The sequence below is a fragment of the Podarcis melisellensis genome (assembly GCF_964234715.1).
Source record: "Podarcis melisellensis genome assembly, chromosome: 1".
NCBI lineage: Eukaryota > Metazoa > Chordata > Lepidosauria > Squamata > Lacertidae > Podarcis > Podarcis melisellensis.
The window spans coordinates 132,720,782-132,742,835 of NC_138528.1; the positions used below are offsets into that span (position 1 = coordinate 132,720,782).

The 22,054-nt window shown below is 40.4% G+C and overlaps 1 protein-coding gene across 3 annotated transcripts in view; it reads right to left on the reverse strand.

The window, feature by feature from the left end:
- SPAG16 (sperm associated antigen 16) overlaps window positions 1-22,054 on the reverse strand; it is a 399,910-nt gene that overhangs the window by 374,394 nt on the left and 3,462 nt on the right. For all 3 annotated transcript variants that reach the window (XM_081924719.1, XM_081924718.1, XM_081924720.1), the window contains exons 2-6: window positions 18,890-18,936; window positions 16,450-16,548; window positions 13,751-13,878; window positions 5,706-5,843; window positions 1,942-2,049 (exon numbers count right to left, since the gene is read on the reverse strand). In XM_081924719.1, coding sequence (XP_081780845.1) covers window positions 1,942-2,049; window positions 5,706-5,843; window positions 13,751-13,878; window positions 16,450-16,548; window positions 18,890-18,936 — 520 coding nt within the window. The remainder of the gene's footprint in view (window positions 1-1,941; window positions 2,050-5,705; window positions 5,844-13,750; window positions 13,879-16,449; window positions 16,549-18,889; window positions 18,937-22,054) is intronic.

Genomic DNA, 22,054 nt, shown 5'->3' on the forward strand with positions numbered 1-22,054 from the left:
TTCTCCTTCTCTATTCTTTTGTTTTTTCTTCTTTGTTATCCTCTGCTCTGGCCATTATTGGGATTCAAGGACGGTTGGTGGAAGGACCCTGAGTGAGAGGCAAAGAAGTGAAGATCTCCCAGGGTGAGAGATTGGGAGGAAAAAGGAAATCTCCCAGGTGAGAGCTGGGAGGGTCCACCACTTTCTGTGGGTGACAAGGGTTAAGAGCTACCTTTGAGAGAGGACTCTGCATTTTCTTTTCTCTTTCCTTTCTGTTTTTGTTTTTATTTAGATTAGTTTCTTTTATCTTACTGTATTATGAAAAAGCTTTAATAAAATCTTATGAAAAACAAACAAACTATTCCAAATGTTGATGGAGGTGGGAGTTTTCATTTTCCAAATTATCAAAGTACATTAAATGAATTAAATATGCTGGTCCATATTGAACTTTGTTTCTTTCTTGCAGATAAATGTTATGTCTATCCCTGGTGCAAACAAAATGAACATATGAACTGACAACCAAGCAAATTACAATTAAGAAAGATCAACTAAAATGTATTTCTCTAGTATTAATTACAACAGAACCTAAATTTAGAATGTTCCACCAAATTAAGTAGAAAGTCAAGTTTTCATTATGGATGGTGAGTCTATTTGCTATGTAATTCACAAGAAACTGTTTAGCACACATCATTTAACAAGTTCAGAAAGTAACAATATTCTTTTTCTGACTTCTACATAGAGAGGCAATTTCTAATATAGGCAGGTTGCTTAGATCTAACTAATCCTCTGCATGTAATCTGTGCAATCAACAAAGTTGCCTGCAAAGTGTTTGAAACCTTCTAGAGCTTATCAATGATGACCTTTTTTTTAATGGGAGGCCTGCCACTTAGGCTGTTTGTTCAGATGAACATAGCCCCTGTTGTTCCACTCTGTTCCTAAGAGATTTTTTTCAGTCTAAATATGAATGTCTTCAGCAGGTGCTGAAAAGAGGACAGCCTGATATCAATAGGTAGGGAATTCCAAAGTGTCGGTGCTGCCACACTAAACGATCAGGTTTTTACAGGTGTGGAACTGGTATCATGTGGCACTTTTAAAAGTGTCAATTCTGCTGATCAAAGTGGTTAAGAGGCACATATGGGGCAAGGCAATCTCATAGGTAAACTAGTCCCAAGTTGTTAAGGGCTTTATATACTAATAATAACACCTTGAACTGAGCTCGGTAGCAGATCGACAACCAGTGCAGACATCTGAGCACAGGTCTCACTCCTGTCCGCAATTATGCTGCAGCATTCTGCACTAACTGCAGCTTCCGGATCAAACACGAGGGAAGCCCCACATAGAGCACACTGCAGTAATCAAATCTTGAAGTAACCAATGTATGAGGTAATGTGGCCAGGCTCTCCCAGTCCAAGAATGGCAAATGCAGTTGGTAAAAGATACTTCTTGCCACTGAGGCTACCTGTATCAATTCAGCCTCTTAGTTCTTTGTTATACAGTGGTACCTCGGGTTACATACGCTTCAGGTTACATATGCTTCAGGTTACAGACTCTGCTAACCCAGAAATAGTACCTCGGGTTAAGAACTTTGCTTCAGGATGAGAACAGAAATTGCACGATGACGGCGCGGTGGCAGCAGGAGGCCCCATTAGCTAAAGTGGTGCTTCAGGTTAAGAACAGTTTCAGGTTTAAGAACGGACCTCTGGAACGAATTAAGTACTTAACCCGAGGTACCACTGTACAGGCGTATCCCCATTTATGCATGAGCTGGAGGCACAGCAGGGCTTTGCTGAGGCTTTTCAGGTTTCTTCCCCCACCTCCGGGTTTCCAGGGCTGTGCATATAAGTGGTTGTGCATGAATTGAACACATGTAAATAGGGGGATGTCGTAAATATCACTCTTAGATAATGCTGGCTCTTCTGTTGAAAACCAAGTGGGTTTAGAACCCTGTTTGTAATCGTTTACCTTTTAATGTCATTAATGAGCCTGTTTTTTTCCTGCACCACTCGTTTATGATGCATTCGATGGAAGTCACGCTCTTTCTGCAGCTTTAGCAGTGCTTCTTTAGCTTTGCTGCATGAAAGAAAAAGAAGAAAATGACTGCTTTCTGGATGAAGGAATATAAGACAAAAAAAAAAGCAGGGGGGCATTGACTGGTGATGAGATTCTAACAGAGAGGATAGGAGGGTGCCATAAAGCTGGGACAAGCACCAGAATGGTCAAGAAAATCTAAATCCCACTTTATTTTTTGCCTTACAGCCCCAAGAGTCTCTCAAGTCAAGAACTGTTCAACTTCAGGCAAGAAAAAATGGCAGGTCCAAAATGGCAGTTACCACCTAGATCTGCTTTTATTAGTTATGCCACTAATAATAATAATAATAATAATAATAATAATAATAATAATAATAATAAAAAATTTTATTTATATCCTGCCCTCCCCAGCCGAAGCTGGGCTCAGGGCGGCTAACAACAATCAAAATAATCCAACATTCTAAAAACAATCATTATAAAATTAATTAAAATCAAATTAAAATCAAATTGATGGCAACCATTAAGCAAAATTCTGTGCAGATTGCCAGAGGAGGGGGTCAGGCTGCGCCCTGACCAAAGGCCTGGTGGAACAGCTCTGACTTGCAGGCCCTGCGGAAAGATGTCAGGTCCCGCAGGGCCCTAATCTCTTGTGACAGAGCATTCCACCAGATTGGAGCCGCGGCTGAGAAAGCCCTGGCTCTATTTGAGGCCAGCCTAACCTCTCTGTGGCCTGGGATCTTCAGGATGTTTTTATTTGCAGACCGTAAATTTCTCCTTGGGACATACCAGGAGAGGCGGTCTCGTAGATACGAGGGTCCTAGGCCGTATAGGGCTTTAAAGGTTAAAACCAGCACCTTAAACCTGATCCTGTACTCCACCGGGAGCCAGTGCAGCTGGTATAGTACCGGATGAATGTGATCTCGCAGCGAAGACCCCATAAGGAGTCTCGCCGCGGCATTCTGCACCCGCTGGAGTTTCTGGGTCAGTCTCAAGGGCAGCCCCACGTAGAGTGAGTTACAATAATCCAGTCTGGAGGTGACCGTCGCATGGATCACAGTGGCTAGGTCAGGGCGAGAGAGATAAGGAGCCAACTGCTTAGCTTGGCGGAGATGAAAAAATGCCGCCTTTGTTATAGCTAACACCTAGATCTGCCTTTAGTGGTAGTTTTTTATTGACAGTTAGTAACTAAATTGTATCTCAATTAATCTCAGCAATAACTAAATATTTAGAATAATATTTATTAGGTTGGAGTATTTTTTAAAATTTGCATGATCAATTTGGAACTTTCTCAGATTTGAAGCTGTCATGAAAAAGAATAAAACTGCTATCACATTTGAAATGCTAAACAGGATATAGTATGGCATCAAACTGGATGAAGGACAGCATTCAAGATTCCTGCAACTGCAGGGGGTTGTACTAGACAACCCTCGGGGTCCCTTCCCTCTCTACAATTCTATGTGTCTATAAGTGTACACTACTTTTGGACATTCTCTTTCTGACATTTTGCACTTCAGCTCATTTAGATGGTTCTTTTATTACACTCTCCCCATACACAACCCTGCTAACTTACTATCTTTAACAGCAAGCATTCAAATCAGCAGGGAATACTGCTGAGTAAACTTGCTTAAGCATGCACTGAAATCATGGTGAAATCTCAGACGAAATTAATGGACTATGCAGAATTGGACAAAATGACAGGAAGGATTCAAAACCTGCGGGACCAGAGATTTACAGAAGAAATTGGAAGAAGTATATGAATTATTTGAAGAGCAACTGTAATCAACAAATTACACTAGTAGGACTACAAGAAGTTTTGTAAGGAGAAATATACAAAGTGTTACAAAGTAGAAAAAGATAGAGATATTGGTTATGAGTTTGAAATGTAATAAGGAAGATAAGAAATGCATACTGAGAGATTAGATTGGAAAATTTTCAGACAGGATTGATGGAAGTCAAAAATTTGAATAATATGTAAAAGCATGTTTAATTACTGTTGAAAATGATATGTTAAAAAAACTAATTAAAAAAATTATATATAAAGAAATCATGGTGAAATCAGCTTCCTCATTTGTGCCCCTTCTCTTTCCTATTTCCCTTTGCACTGGATTCAGTTTCTGGAATCCATGCTGACATTGAACACTCTTATCTGATATACTGTAGTGCAGCCATTTCCTGTTACTGTCCCTCATACTGAAGCTACGTACTTCAAGTACTCTAGACTTGAAGCTGCTAGATCATATTTTGATTGACATTATACTTGTTAACCTTGCTGAGTGTGTTTCTGGTCCTGGGTACCAAAAACAGGGACAACTGGTCAACATATCTCATAGTAATGTCTACAAGGAAGCGTGTTTCCAAAGAAATATTAGCACCTTGAATATCAAGCTCACAAAACTACTACTGCCTAGGACTTCCCCCCTTTAAGTGCTAATGCATTTCATTTTCTGTTCTGAAGGAACATACAAGACAGATGCAGCAAACATTTTAAGGACAAATGCTTACTGCTGCCTCTCACCAACACGGTAGATCTCTCTCTCACACATGAAACATGTAAATTATTTAGTGTTTTGTGATTTTTTTCTGTATGGCATGCATTCTCAAAAGCAAATCAATAATGCTATAAAGGTTCCTGTTCATGTATAGCCAACTCATAGATCCAATATGGCCTTCAAAAATTGTTAAATGTAAAATTTAGCAAACATACATGCATTCATTAAAATGGCTGCAGCATGCAATAATTTCTTTTGTAAATAGTTATATTTACCCCGCAATACCTTTTAGGCTCAGAAAATTGACAGGATTTAGTTACATATAAACATAAACTGCTTAAGTAACATGGCATGTATCTCTGGTCAGTCTGCATTGTCATCTTTTCTAAACGCAATGGTTTACACCTATATTAACTTCAGCACCACAATGTTATTATTTAGACCTATTCATATATAACAATCCCAGTGCAATTAAACTACTGCTTATCTTTACATGGTTCCTGTTCTGGATATTTTTTTAAGTTGCTATACTATGTGTCTTTGTATAGAGTAAGGAAGTGTAGCAAATAACATTTTTAAAAGGCATGGTACCAAGCCATCTTCCGTCCATGTATTTTATTTTACTTAAATTATACAATTAGCAAAGAACCATTTGAACTAGAAAGCCTGGACGCCTTCAGAAGGCTGAACAAAAGCTTTGTTTTATGGATTGATTGTGTTTCTGCTTACCAGCCACAAATACACACACACACACACACACACACACCCTGCCCATCTGACTGGGTTGCCCCAACCTGAATACTAGCCTTTCTCCCCATGAACCCATTTGATCCCTTCAAGTTTAGACCCATGAATTCTGATGGGTCTGCAGTTTTGTGTAATGGCTTGGTACACTGTGGTGGCTTTCCCAGCTCTCTCCTGTCAGCTGGCCCCAACAAGGTTCTTAGAATTCCATAAATCTGCTCACTTGGCAGCTTATTATAACATGTTCATGTTGGGCACAGTCTAGTCAGACATAAGCACTCTTAAATCACTTTTACTTCAATGCTCTTTGCAATTAAAGCTGTAAGTTCTGTAAATAAATACATTCAAATCTTGTTGAACACATGCTTAACTTTCCTTTTGAAATTAACAGAAATTGTGGTTAATTTGGCAGGATCTTTCCCCAGGTGAACAGCAGAAGACCCATTAACAATAACAAAAACATACTTGGCTGCCATTTTATAGCTCTCCATTTCCTTCTTGAGATATTTGTTTTCCCTTTCCAAATGTTGATTGCAGGTGTATGCATCTGGAACAAATCCAATGTCTTTAGGTTCAAGTATACCTCTCTGCATTAGCTCATACCTGAAATTAAAATGAAAAGTGTTTCTTTTTCTCCCTCTCTTCTTGGCCCCAAGGATTAGAAAGATCCATGAGTGGAGGGCCCAGTTGTGGAATGATCAAAATAGAGTTTACTACTTGATGGGAAAGTTAAACACAGCAGGAGACCCATAGGTTAAAATACAATATACATCCTCTTTCTAGAAAGCTATTACAATATTGTTGTCATTGCTTTAGAGAATTCAAGGGGAAAGGGAACACTTAGCAAGAAATGCATTAAAATTAAAACATGTCACAGTTTGGGGGTGTTCATTGAACCAACACTGTCATTAGAGTCTCAATGCCTCAGTGGCTCAAAGTTGTTGCTTTTTTATCAGCTTCTGCTGACCATACCTAAATGGAAATAGCTTGGTCACAGTTCACCATAGTCTAGTAACCTCCCTTTTAGTTTTATTGCAATGTGTTGTACATGAAGTTGCCTTGAATAATCATACAGAAACTGCAGCTGGTCCAGAATAGGGCTTCTACTCAAGATGAAGAACTATCCCTTCTACCAACCAACAGGTTTGGGGCTGCCTTGTTAACCTGCCCTGTAGCAAAGTAGAGCTGCTGTTTACCAGTTATTCCAGGTCATCCATGAAAACTATCATCCATGATTTAAGCTAGGATGAGCAGGCTGAACTGGCCTGTGTCACCAAGACCTGAGGAAATGAGCTGGGTGGAATTGATCTTTGTGGGTCTGGATAGCTTAGTTAGAGTGTTAAGAGTCTGGTGCTGATAACACCAAGGTTGCAGGTTCAATCCCCATATGGGACAGCTGCATATCCCTGCATTGCAGGGGCTTGGACTAGAAGATCCTCAGGATCTGACCCAGCTTTCTCTGTCTATATTATCTAGTTCAGAATCAAAAATATGTGGGAGGGTAAGGGAAGCAAAGATGCTATTTTGCCTCACCAGGAGATCAGTTCACTCAGGTACTGGGTTTGAGTTTGTACGTTGTGTTGGACCAGAGAGACAGATCACAAATTCCATGGTCATCCCACTGCCCAACAGTCTCCCTTCCTGAATTGGCTGATAGGCCCTCAAGAATGCTGTCCTGTGGGTTTTAAATAGCTATGTTAGGAGTGTCTGGGATTGGGGCAGGTGGCCATTCTGATAACGATGGGGCTGCCACAAAAATCACTGTCCAACACATTTTGCATCTTGAACCAATATTTTCAACCAAGTGGGAGGTTGTTGGTCTGGAATGAGGGGAGGGGCTCTGTAACCCTGTTGTCATGATCAGACCACTTTTAAATGTTTTTTAAAAAGGCACACCATGCAAGACTGAACTAAACCCAACCATACAAAATATAAGGCAGGAGACACATTTCCCCCTTATACAACTGCTATGTAAAGACTCCTAAACTGGATCCTGAAACAGTTCACACATTCAAGTCTTTGAATCCTAGAAACAGAGAGGTTACTACAAGAGCTCTTAAAATGTCATTATTTATACTTATAAACTGAGAAATGAGCCCAAACAAAATGAATTTCAATAGGGACAGATGCAAGGTGCTGCACTTAGGCAGGAAGAACCAGATGCACAAATATAAGATGGGGGACACCTGGCTTGCCAGTCGTACATGTGAAAAGGATCTAGGAGTCTTGGTGGATCACAGGCTTAACATGAGTCAATAGTGCGGTGCAGCAGCAAAAAACAAACAAAACCCTAATACTCTTCTCAGCTGCATTAACAGAAATATGCAGATCAAGGGAAGTCAATTTAAAAAGGATATTGAATGTGCAGAGGAGGGTAACCAAGATGATCAAGGGTCTGGAAACCAAGCTTTATGAGAAACAGTTGAAGGAGCCGGGTATATTTAGCCTGGAAAGGAGGAGGCTGAGAGATGTGATATACATCTTCAAATATAGTAAGGGTTGTCACATGGAAGAGTGAACAAGGTTGTTTTCTGCTGCTCTTGAGGGTAGGACTCAAAGCAATGGCTTCACGTTACAAGAAAGGAGATTCCAACTAAACCTCAGGAAGAACATTCTGACAGTAAGAGCTGTTCAACAGTGGAACAGACTCCCTCAGGAGGTTGTATGTAGACTCTCCATTGGAGGTTTTTAAGCAGTGGCCATCAGTCATGGATGCTTTGGTTGGGATTCCTGCATTGTGGGGGATTGGACTAGACCCTTGGGATTGCTTCCAACTTTATGATTCTATTCTATTCTATTATTCAGCTTTCAGAATGAAACAGTAACTTGCTCTTATACATGCTGTGCCTGACCTCCAGATCAAAGCTTCAATGACAGGAGATAAAAATTAATTAGATTCTGAAACTGCAGCACCCCCAGCACCCCTCAAAAGTCAGAACAGAACAAATACATAGTTAAAATACACTGAAAAACTTATAAGCAGATTATTGGGGGGGGTTGCATGCTAACTATTTTGTGCAAAATTTTATTTGCTCTTGTTCTAGGCTTGTGTAAGCAGTTACAAGCAGACTACAATTCTGGAAGTAATAACAGAGTCAGCCATTGTATTAAAAAAACACAGGGACGGAGCCAGAATTCATTCATCTTTTAAATGAAGCCAGCGCCACTCTAATTTTGCCTTAAAGTAGGTAGTGGACAATTTGCACTGCTTTTGACCTTCTTAGAACCTCATCATGAAGGCAGACACACCTCTACTGATTGTATCCAAATCAATGTATAAGAAAGGCATTAAAGCTGCATTAAATGGGAAGAAAATATTAAAGCAATATGTTAAAACAAACACAGCAGCAAGTCTAAAAGTTGAAATCATTTGAAAATAAGTGTGTTCACTTCCTGGTTGAAGCAGGATTTTAAGGCCTGAAGGCCTGTTAAGTTTCTTTAGGGAAGGTGGTGTAGCTCTGGCCATAGGATTTCATCTAAATGAAAGGAAGCTGAGCTGGTGTACAAAGTGACTAAGGGCTATGAATCAGGAAGTTTCCAGTTTGAAACTAACTTCTACCAAGATCTCATGAGGTGGTCTTCTGTAAGCCACGCTCAGCCTCAGTCCTCCCCATCTGCAACATGGGGGATAATACTGATTTTACCATACAAGGTTGTCACCAAGACAAAAACTAGAAATACATGTGAAGCGCTCTGGGATCTGGAAAGCAATATGTGAAATAGTTATGATGATTATGAAAAAGCTGACACTCAAAGCAACACATCTCCAACAGAGAATGTGCAAAGAACCTGGTGGCTTTGAGTAGTCTCACTTGGTGCACAATTTCTGGAGAAGCAATAATACTGTGGCAAACAGTGGCAAAGAGAAGCCCTTTCCAGGCTTTCCACTCACTTAAAAATCAATATGCAAGCAGGGAAAGTGAGGAAGAGCATGCTGAACTAGTTCCTGTCTCCATCTCTATCACCCATCATGAGTTGGAGGATGAACATTTGAGGCTCCTTGGGCAATTTAGACGGGTTCAAAACTGTGTGGCAAAGTTTAGAAGTTTCTCTCCAACTCATGGTGGGTGATGGGGATGACAACAGGGCACAGAGCTTAGCAAGCTTAGCCACCATTCTTGTGCTGGTTTTACACATTTGTAGAATAACCGAAGAGGGCTTGAGTCTCATAAAACCTCTGACTTTCCCAGAAGGCCCTTACAAAGATTCCACCAAAGGTACAGTAATGTGCAAGGGACTCAGGCAGCAAGGGATGGGGTGTAGTTTTAGGCTGCCCTTTGCACTGGGTATCAAGCTGTAGCTGCAGAACACTTGTGATGATTTGATGAGTCCAACTTTTCCTGAAGACTGAATGCAAGGACTGAGGATCAGGAGACTAGATAAAGGAACAGAAGAACCAGGACTATTATGGGTTAGGAGAGAAAAGCACAAAGTGGCAGCTGAAAAAAATTAAGGAAGTATGGAGAATAAAACAGGGAAGAGGAACGCCATGTATCTTGGAGAAAAAGTGGAATATAAATGTAAGAATAAAAAAGGAAGATTCCTTCGTTTAGCACATTCCTCAGCCTGTACCTATAGACTCTCAAATGCACTCCTCCCTCTCCTAACCCTTCTATTCCAGCCCTTCTCAAAAACACAACATTTCTACACATAACACATAGCGTAATCTTGCAAATCTGGTGGCAGCGTGGGCGCCGCCTTCCCTGGGCTCTGCCTTGGCGACCTAATTGGGAGCCTCCTGCCCCTTGGCTCCCTTACAGCAGCAGCAGCCTCTGCCACCGAGGGAAACTTAGAGGGCACTTGCCCCCCAAAAAGCTCAACAATGCCAATCTATTTTAGGGTTTTGTTGTCTTAAGTTTGGGTTCAAAAAATAGGGGTTGTCTTATACTTGGGGGAAAATACAGGAAAATCGGGGGGGGGGGGAATTATTATATCCAGAAAAATATGGTACTTATACTGAGTAAGAGTCAGGTAAGAACAGCAGAAGGGGGCTATTGTCCTCATTTGCTGCTTGTGGTGTCTGATGGGCACATGATTCATCACTGTGAGAAAGAGGTTGCTAGACTAGGTAGGCGCTTGGTCTGATTTAGAAGGGCTGTTCTTGCAGAGTTTATCAACCCTAAGGCATCATTCTTCAGATCTGATGTGACAGGAATTTTGACAATCCATAGAAATGGCTGCCTACCCACTCCCGGGGGTGGGTGCAGTTGTGGCCCATTGGAGTAGGCCCAAATCCTGGGTAAGCAACGCTGGGCAGGGTGGCCAGCAATTGGCTGGTGGACTTTCCTGTCAGCCAGGTATTTGAATTTGGGCCAGTCAGGCCTGGCTGGGTAGGCCGGGCTTGGGAGAAGACCGGAGTGGAGCAGGCTTTGCTTTGGTCCACCCCCATCGACAGAAATGTAAAGCTCAACATTACAACACATAGTAAATTTCCATGTATAGTCTTAAACAGCAAAATATAGATTTGTACAAATGACAAAAAACTGAATTTATGCAATATACCACTCATTTTATAAAGAAAATATTCTAATTGGTTCATACTTTGGTTTTATTCTCCTATTAAAACAAACTGAAAGTTAAATGATGAAACTTTTATATAAAATTAGATCCTCGAAATACTCAGAATTCTCAAGCTGTGAGATAAACACATTAATTACCTTGCCTAATTTAATTAAAGATTAATTCTTAAACAGGCTTTCATATCTAAGAGGTCATTTAATAAATGAGCTGAGCTCTTATAGGTGCAAATGAATCAACTTTCTCAGCATTAATTATTTTCTCATTTTGAATCCCATTAGAGTTTGATCGCAGCATGGATCCACTGTATATTAGCAAGAGAAAGATACTTGTACAAAGAAAAATGTGATAAATGTAATTTACTTTCAGTTATTAATGATGTTAATTAACAATGTAAATGCAATTTAAAAACATTCATAAAATACATGTTTAGGGCATCAGTTCACAAACCATTAAACATGATGCTTTAATGCCATAAACACTAATCAAGAAATCACTTGTCTATGTGTGTACCCTCAGACTGTAATCAAAGGAGTCTATTAATTTACTTACTACTTTTATATCCCACCTTTCCTCTGAAGTGCTCAAGGTGATGTACACAGTTTCCCCCCCTCACCATTTTATCCTTGCAAAAACCCATTGAAGTACGTTGGGCTGAATGACTATGACTACTAATCCAACATGAGCCAATTAGTTTCCTGGCTGAATGAGGATTTGAACCCTAGTCTCCCAGTTTCTTGTTCAACATTCTAAACATTATTAAAAGATAATAGTCTCATAGAAATACAGAAAAACAAAAGAACTTTTGAAAAACAGAGTATTTCCCCCTCTGTAGAGGAAAAGGTTTGAATTAAAATTAAACTTTTTTCTGCACTGGGGAGGGGGGAGAAAAATGTGTTTGGCCAGCCCTATGCTTAGGGGCTTTCAAAAGTGCATAGGCATGAGAATACAGGACGGCAGCTTAACTAACTGACCAATTGTGTCACAGATAACTCCCTTCTGCCCCCAAACATAAAGCCTGTCCCCCTAAAATAAATTCTGGATACACCCATGAGCATAGGGCTGGCTGCGCAACCAGGCTCTGTGGTTCCTAAGTACCTGGTAGTCAGTTTCCTGTCAAAATACCTTGTGTGGAACTATAGCCACCTCAACACCAAGGCAAACAATTATTGACATTGTCAAATAGCTCATGCATTGTAAGTCACAGATTAGCATATGTGTGTCATTCTCAAAGATTTGGGCCACAAAAATAGGTTTCAAAGTGTGGGGAAATATGACTAGGCACAGGGAGAGCTGAGTAACATTTTCAGTGGTTAGGTGTCAAGCTCTATCTTTTGTCCCTTCCACCCAACAACAAGCCAAAACTGAATACCGTATTTTTCGCCCTATAGGACGCACTTTTTCCCCTCCAAAAATGAAGGGGAAATGTGTATGTGTCCTATGGGGCGAATACAGGCTTCAGGAAGCTCTGCGCAACCCTCCGGAGCCCGTCGCCAAGCCGCGCTGGGCTCCATAGGGTTGCGCAGAGCTGCCTGCCCTCCCGGGCTCCGCAAGCCGTGCGCGACCCTCCAGAGCCCGGCACCAAGCCACCAGAGGGTTGCGCAGAGCTGCCTGCATTCCAAAGCCTCGGACGTGCTGAAGAGCGCGCCCGGGCTTCACGCAGCTGTCCGCAAGCCTGGGGAGAACGGCGCGGCTCCCTAGGCTTGCGGATAGCAGGCTGTTCTGGGGGCTGGGGTCGGGGAAGCTCAGGCTTCCCCCGTGGCAGCCCCGTGCCTGGGGGGGGAAATTTTTTTTTTTCTTTATTTCCCCCCCCCCCAAAAAAAATAGGGGCGTCCTATAGGGCGGTGCGTCCTATGGGGCGAAAAATATGGTAACTTATGAAAAATAAGCAAAGAAGCATATATCTGCTTAATTAACATAATTACATTGATTTTAGAATTTAGATCATCCAGACACTTATTTGATAACAGAGTATACAGTTCTGGGTCTTAACCACTTGGTTCAGGATGTAGAACAAATAGGGCGGAAACACTGAAAATTGGCTTGACATTTTAAAAATAATGTTATGGTCTTTGCACTTTAAAAATGTTTGTGTTTTACTTAGCAGTAAATGAAGTCTGTGTGCAGGCCTAGAACTTGCACTCACATTGGGGAAAGGCCCTATTATGAAAAATAAAGACAAAAATTAATACTTAAGGTTTCCAAAAGTTATAATTTGCCATAAAAACTGTCAGCAAAAAGGCCTAGATGAGGCATAGACAAACTCGGCCCTCCAGATGTTTTGGGACGACAACTCCCATCATCCCTAGCTAATGGGAGTTGTAGTCCCGAAACATCTGGAGGGCCGAGTTTGCCAATGCCTGGCCTAGATGGTTCCCAGAAGGGGACAAGAGAGGCTGAGTGGGAAAATCCTTGGCACCAATTGATGCATTCCCAAGGTGACCGTAGATTTGTTTTTTGCCTACTTCACACTGACAGAATGCTAGATGGATTTAGTCACTTTGGGCAGTTTAGGTTGGGGGGGGAGGAATAGTTTGCTTAAGCCTGGTGATGCCCCCTAGGCATCTTTCAGGTGATGAATCGGCCCCAAGGCTCACTTTTCAGACTCTACAGTTCAGAGGGTGACATAGGGGTCTTCTTTGAGACCAAACCCCCTCATCCACCTAGGGTTCTGCAGCCCTGGAGAGGGTGACAAGGTAAGGGCTCCCTTCCCACCTTCAGGAAGTGGCCCAGGAATCTGGGCAGTCTAGGAAGCCATGCCCTAATTCCTTAGGTAAGGGTGGGTCGCCCATTGGCTATATACAGTGAACTTAGTTCCTGCCCCATAGCCATTCCCATCTGCTGATTATAATTTAAGGTTTAAATAAAAGTGGCGCAGTTAAACCTTATTTTACACGTCTGCCTCTTTATTTGCCTATCAGGATGCAAAATATGTCATACATATTTATTTCTGCAGGTTTGTAGCTGGAATACTTAAAAAAAAAAAGGCATACCATTCAGTTTGAAAGCAGTCTAGTGTCCTGTTCATCCCCATTCTAATCAGGAAATTGCAAAGAAAGTCATCTACAACTTCTGGAGTTTCAGACAAGGAATGTTTAGCAATCTGACCTGGTCGCTGAGCCTAGAAATAAAATTCAAGAGCTACTGTTAGAAATATAGCCTCCCTGTTTGCCTCATTATTGCTTTCAAGAAAGCACATTTCAATCACAGGCCAGTTGGATTCTTTATCACATAAATTACAGCACAAGACAACTATAGCAGTTTAATTATCATGGTCTGGCATATTAGAGAAACTTTATGGGAACGGTCAGGAATTTCTCTTGGTTTTGGTTCATGCCTCCTACATAATGTGCTCAACCAGCATAGTGGGATGATATACTACTGCTCAATTGCTATGCAGCTTCTTTACACAGAAGGAAATCCCACTTATTGGTGTAATTTAGAATAATGAGTGAAATTGCACTAACTTCTTGGTCCATGTCTTGAGTTACCCGACCTCCACATCTGGATTCTGCTTACCTGGATACAGCTGTACTGGGCTTTAGAAGCAGCCTAAGGCCAGAAGGCCTAAAGTATTACTCATCCACCCTCCCATTCTCTAAGGAATGTGTGTAAGTGCAATGATGGGTATAAAGCAAAGGCTGCATTCACCAGCATTAGTTAAGTGTGTGGTATTAGCAGTGAAGCTGAAGGTTACATGCTATATGGTGACAGTACAGCATGGTGAGCTAACACTGGACGAGTCTGCTGGAGCTTTGCATACTCTGCTGATCACACTGACTGACGTGTGATGAAGAATCAACAACAGATGGTTGGCCCAGTGTAACAGATTATGGGCCAACTGACTTCACAAGTCTAACACCACTGAGTTCCAAGTGTTTCTGCACAGGACTATATCCTTAAAGTAATAACTAACCCGAATCGAGTTCCAACAACATATAACTAGTTTCATTCAACAACTAGGGGCTCTGGGTGGGGTATTTATTGTTATAGCCACATCAAAACACGCATCCAACCACTTTGTTGAAGCCCAAATGAGCACCATGTTAGCCAGCTACACATGACTGACCCTGTTTCCATAAGAAGACAGACACGTCTTTGAGTTGTAAAGTAATGAAAAAACAATTCCAAACTGAACCTGAAAATAATACAGTTAGTCAAGACACTGGTTCAATTGCCATTAAGTATTATTTACTTATTTGTTTGTTTATTGTAAATAATAATATACCACCTTTCTGGGTAAAACCTTCCCAAACGTATTTCAAGCAAACTAAGAACATTTGGATCACCAAAAAATTATACTATGCTATGATATATTAATTTATCTAGCCTTTGCTTTCATTTTCAGTCATCCCTGGTCCAGCAGTCTTGATCTTTACCCACTGACTATGTTTGCATGTAATGGTAAGCTATGGTTAGCTTTGCATGCACAAGCTGCAGTGAGCCCAAGCAAAGCATTGCACTCGTCCACTCCTCCCTTCTCCTTCCATGGAGTTGGTAAGGAGGGCCAGTTTCACTTTTAAAATGTTGATTTGATCTGTTTTTACGTATGAGGAAACCTGGATTACAATAAACTCCAGAAAGTTTCAAAACAAGAAAACACAGTGGCTAAAACAAAATAAAGGGAAATACAAAGTTGCCCTTGGGGAAAAGGAAGGTTTACAGAGTTACCAAATCCAAATACAGCATGCATCTACACAGTTACATCCCATAATGAACTGCAATAAACTCCTCGTCATTAATTGTAATAATTAACTGTGCAGTAAACAATTACTCCAATAGCTCGGAAATTGATAAAATACTTCTGCTTTTCAGGGTTTATGACTACAACAGAGAGCTTGGTTGTGCACACACAGCATGGCTTTTGGCCTTTTTCTTCCTGTTCTTCTGCACCACTCTTCAAGCCACTACTTTTAAATTCCATGAAGTTTCAAAAGAAGTATGTGTGCCCTCTGAAAGGAATTGGGGCCTATGTTGCAAAAGTAAAAATAGAATCAGTTGAAAGGAAAAGGAAGCTTAAGGATCACTTAACACCTTCATTGAGATGAGACTTGAGTATTATCCCTGTTGGCTCATTTTTATCTGTTCCTTTTAAATATATATAATTACACATGCACACAACTCACAGATTCTATATAATTTATGTCCTAGATCAAAAGAAACACTTTCAGGCTGCATGTGCTCCCTTCCTTTAATAGCATCTCTGCTGAAACTTAGGGCAGTTTCAGAAACACTTGCAGTAAAGCATAGAGGTCTGACATGCAAAGGAATGTATTTCCACTGGGAATGTTAAATGGCTTTAGCCTGCCTTAAGAAAGTGTTTTGAAACTGTCCAATAACATTTAAATTGGATGACAGCTGCACTGGATTTATTCCCACTAGAGGCCCATTATTTTCATTGGAACCAGATGATAAGTCACCATATCTGAATATGAAATATAGAAAATACCAAGTTTATTTCAGCTTTCATTATGGACACTATTGTAAAATTTGAAAATGGGGTTGCGGTTAAACTACTTAGTTTGGTTCAGTTTTGCCACTTAGATGTAACATAATGTCACCCTTTTCAATCTGGAAGTTCTCTGCTCTCTCTCACATTAGTCTTGAATAATAATGCATTTGCTGTAACAGTCTGTTAACCACCACACTCACAACTGTAAAGTCATATGAATCAATGTAGTCACATATTTACCATAATTTGGGCATCAACAGCCTGTTCCTGTATTGTGTATAAAGCCTTTGCCAGATCTTCATCACCATCTTGCAGGCTAAATTCATCGTCGGCTGGTACCTAAGACAGAATTATAAATACATATACAATGAGCACATCCACTGAGTTGAGGGAAACTGTTTCAATCCCCAAGATTATATAATCTATTTGCCACAATTCAGCAATGGAATGGCTTTTTGTATATGTCAGATCCCTGCTTCAGGGCTGTATCTAACTAAATCATACTCACAATAGTCCCACTAAAATGAATGTGCATGACTAACTAAAGATCATAATTTCAATGAGTCTACTCTGAATATGACTTAGACTTATTTCGTTTTTGTTGTTGTTGTTGTTTACTTGCTTAGTCGTGTCTCTACCTAAATAAGGGTCTTAGGTGATAGAACTAGGAATTTCTGAAACCCCAGCGGAGGTATTGCTAGACAGCATAGGCCAGAGATCAGATTCAGTATAAGATTATTTCCTTATATCTTAATACCCCTAACTAATATACCTTCTTTATTCATTTTCATCAGGGGACCCAATCTGCATAAGTATTTATGGGATGGAGAAGCTATAAGGTCCATCTATTTAAATGAGCTGAGAACTCCATATTCAAATGCAATATATACACAATATTCTAGATCAGGACACTAGGTTGCCAGTTTAATGGGGTACTATGTTTACTGTTTCTGTCAATTAAAGACTGCTAATTTTGTACAGGCGAACTTGGTAAATGCACAAAAATGCCTGTAATGTTTTCCTTTGCATGAGAATACAACTTCTCCTCATATGTTGCTTTGGATCAAAGTCTACATGAAATTAGCGTTCTAGAAATGTGTACCAAATCATGGGATATTAAAAGTGAGAGCGTACTATAGACCATAGTTTTACCCGAAGTTCAGAAGTCTCTGAGCATATTTATCTGTGGCATCAGTAGGATTTGGTTCATATCAGAGTCCTGTCCCTGAGCAATTTTACATGGATGTTTTTACTATTCAGCAGGAATAAATGGAAAAACTATAAGCAGGATGTTTCTTATTATCTTTCATTTTCATGGACACGTAAGTATAAAAGTGCATGCACTGTTTTCAGTGTGAGAATGCCTATAAATTACTTGGGATAAACAGAATCAATGGTACATTACAAATTATGTGCACTTGCATACATAAATGTAGGCTTGCAACTATGAAAATATAAGTTGAACATTCAGGCACCAAGTGGCCAGTACTATCCCAGAATGGATTAACCAGATGCATTTAACTGATTTTAAATTAAGATAGTACTAATTAACAAATTTCTGCTTAAAGTCACCAGCTTTTCATTGATACAACATACTATTTTTTTCAGGCACCAACTGCGCAAGAATAAGATTAAAAACATTCAGATATTTTCTATCCTAAATCAGGCCAATTCTATTTCCAGCTTATTTACAAACTTACTTAATGTTTGACTGTATTATTTACATTTACATGCATGGAATGGGGATTGTTCGTTATATGTCTTTTTAGAAACCACAATACAAAGTTAAGGAGAAAAAAGAATTGCAAAAGAATAAAATAAAACCAGGCACAGCACTTGTGAAAAATTACACCAGGTATTGTTTTCTCCTCTCTCCACATCAGTATTCAGTGAACAAAAAACCAAACCAAACCTTTACAGGATCAGAAGATCAGTTCAGTGTACACTTTTATCACATTTTGTCCTAGTCAGATCTACTGAGTTTAGGGTTTAAGTAAATTACATCTGGGCAAGAGGGAGGGCAGGATGGAGGATAATGAAGATACACAGTGCACAGAGACCTTCTAATCTGCGTGGGCACAAAAGGTGTGTGTGAAAATAGGGATCCATAGAATCCCATGTCAATATCCCTCTTGTAAGTAGGTTTGAAGTTCATATTGCGACATCGGTTTCATAATTTTTGACCTGGCAATATATCACGAATAATGATGATGATGTTGAAGTTGAAATGTGTGTGTGTGTGCGAGCGCACTATGCAACAATCACAATGTGAGAAAAACTGTGAAACCAGCCAATACTTCTCTCAATTCCTGCAGCCGGCTCAGCTCTCCGCTGCCTCATGCAGGGGGCAGCGAATCACAAGAACAGGAACTGGCAAAAATCAAGGTGTGGGATAAACCATGAAGCCAGCCAATGCCTCTACATAGCTACATCCTTATTTCAGACATTGTGATATATCGGTATATTGCGATGTTTAGCTGGTGATATAGCACAGTGTTGAAAACCAGATATCACCCTAATTCTGGGATAGACCTTGCCCTTCATTTATAAATAATAAAGCATGTAAGACTATTTTTTGTGGCTAACAATAAAATAAATTGTATTTCTCTGTCACTTATCAATATCACAATTTGTACTTAAAAACAAAATAGGTTGCAATTTTTGTGTTAACGTCTCTTACCTCTTCATATTGGTAGTCATCTTCAGAGCTTTCTGCTACTGAAACCTCTAAATGTTAAGTTAAGTATAAAACAGTAAACAGTATTTACTGAGCAACACATACTCTGCAATTCTTGGGATAAGCAAATTCTATTCAGAGCTGTCAGTTTGCTGCTTGACTGCCTACACACACAACAGTGAAAGCCACTATACATCTGGCAACAAAATTTAGCTCTCAAACATTTATGAACACCATTTAGTGAATATTTGCTTTGCTTTGCTTCAGGAATTCAGGTTGCTATTTTCTCCAGGGATGCTGGAACAGATTCTAATCTCAACTTCACTGTGTTACAAACTCTCAAGAGTTATCACATCTTCCAATAAATATCTGTATTTATTCATAAAGTACCTGTCCATTCAATTATCATTTCTAATTTCATTGCTGGGGGGGGGGTTGTCATTTATGAGCTTGCCAAAAATATGCTTCTGTTATGAGATATAAATATTGTTCACTAGGATTAGGACTGTATTTTTTTAAATACTTCTACAGGAAATGCTAATTCACTGATGTTGTGATGTGAAGCACTGCGTCAAGAGGATGAGGGTGAAAAGACTTCACAAGGGCACTATTTTCCACCTTGGTGTTTCTGGTGTTAAAACTTCTTAATGATCTGCACAATGCACAATTGCCACAGAAGTCTGCTATCTGTTGCCCCAGCACCAAACAAGTCATCCTGATTGGGTGTTTTAAAAGCATACTTGTGGCTCTTTTTACTGGGTGGTGAAAGAGGGCCTTTAAAAAGTGTTCACAATGCCTGGCAGAAGCCAGAAGGTGGGTAGCAGCTCTTTGTATCATGCTATTCCTTTGTATAGCAGACTCCCACCTACAAGCTCCTCTCTCAGGTTTACTGCAACCCACAAGATGCAAAAGGGGGCTAATATCTCTGGACAAAACTGTAGGGTCCCTATAGGGTCCCTGGCAACCATAGTTATAACCAGAATTTATGCGGGGTGGGCAGGCGGGGGGGGGGGGGTACACCCACCTGTCATCATCCTGTGTCTGGCTCTGTCTAGCAGATTAGGAATGAAATGTCTCAACAACAGTTGTTTTAAATTAATTTCTTACGGCAGTCGTTTGAAATTACTTTTCTTTTGCTCAGAAAAATATGTCAAAATCTTCAGTCATTTGAAAATTAGGAAGTCAAATAAAAAAATAACATCAGGGAGTACCTTTCATGCAGTTAATGATTATATTTTACAAAATTACAAAGAACACATATATTTCATTTTTTTAAAAAAAAATCTAAGGTAAAACAAGTTTTCTTGGCTTTGCTGAAAACCTTTTCAGCACTTCCTTCTCCAATTTCTCCTTTTTTCTGATGCAGTTTTTCTGTGCACACTCAGGAAGCATATCCCATTGAGACTCTCCTGCCACTGTCGACCTTAGCCAGGTCTTTGCTCTCTGTAAGGTACTGAATGATCACCCTACAGTACAAGTGGTGCATGACTGAGCAAGAGAGATCAGAGCCTTTTTGTAGTAGGGTAAAAGATTTCTGCCTCTTTTACTAGGACTGCTCTTTGCTGAGTTTCTTCTCCTTCCACATGGTGTCCCAGAGTTCAGCTTCAGTCGAAGTCTTGCAACTGATAAGAACTGCTTGGCTTCCATCTTGAAGGGTCATCTCCAACATGATACAGGGGTGTAGGGCCAAAAGTGAAAAAGCAGGTGAGAAATGATGCTCTAACAAAGACACTAAAGTGTCCAGGTAATGAGTTATAAATAGCCTGGGGAAAACTTCCAGTTGACAGGCCTTGCAGGTGCGCACTCTCAGGAGAAAATCATGGAAACTATGAGAAGCTTCCAGAACCAAGCTTCCTGCAACGTGATTGGTCAGTTTGCAGAAGCCACACCTATCACTCAGTCAGGTTGCCAGTTATGTTGGTAGAATGCATCACAACATCATCCAAGTGACCTCAGTGAACATTTCAATTTCCAATATTCTGATTATTTCTACTTTTAGTTAAGTATTTTTTTTATTTACTTTATGGGGGAGCAGCTGAACCCCCCCCCCCACTACATCCACGCTGGCAACCAAATAATGTATTCCAAAATATCAGTGGTTCATTCACGTGCTCATCTTCCAATGTGATACATGCCATCATCTGCCAACAATGCCCTTCTGCACACTACACAGAACAGGCTTGTCCCTACACAAAACAGGCACTAATCTGACATCACAGGTGGCAATATGAAAAAAATGTTCCTTTGTACCTTAAACAAAGGAACTTCAAGGGGAGATTTGCAAAGGAACCACAGTTCATAGAATCATACAGTTGGAATGGCCCCAGGGGTCATCTAGTCCAACCCCCTGCAATGCAGTTCATCAAGTGGTTGCATGCTCTCACTTGTGAAATGAATTGAGAAAAAAGATTTCTGTCATGTGTCAATTGGCTCACCAATGCCTGGACATCTGTATCAACAATAACTGGTTTTTTTGTGGACAGCCACTATTGACTGTTACTCTCTGTACTTTACTGCATTTAATTTCCTTCTGACCTTACTGTTTATACCACCACCTGCCCCATTACGCATGCTTGGGTAGATATGCATACAGCTCCGGATAACATTTCATGCAACTGATGAAGTGGACTGTAGTCCACAAAAGCTAAAGCTTTAAGGTGCCTCAAGACTCTTCGTTATAAGAAGCTACCAAATGAGTCAAAGCCTGTTGGACAACAAGAGGCAGTCTGTGCTGTCGACTCTTTCAGGATAGTCTGTAGTAAGAAGACAATAGGAGAGGCACAAGTTTTACTGGGGCCAGGAAGGAGATGCAATATGGTACAAATCATGTGATCTAAAGTAAGTTATAGTACCATTCACTGCCCTCCCCCTTTTGAAATGTCTATTAAATGTTATTAGAAGATGCTGCAATGCTGACAAATATGTCACAACACCAAATCCACCCAATATTTCAAATAAGAGCAGCTGAAGAAAAAGCTTGATGATTTAGGGCACTTCAAACCAGAAAGCATTCTGTACATTTTTTATAAGGGCATGGGACTTGGCAGATCCTTTAAGCTACTTCATTGTAGACTCACTGTGGAGACTACACATTTAAGGCAAGAAAAAGACACTTTGCAGGTATGCTATATAGCAGGGAGTGGGAACCTCAGGGTCTGGGGCAAAATG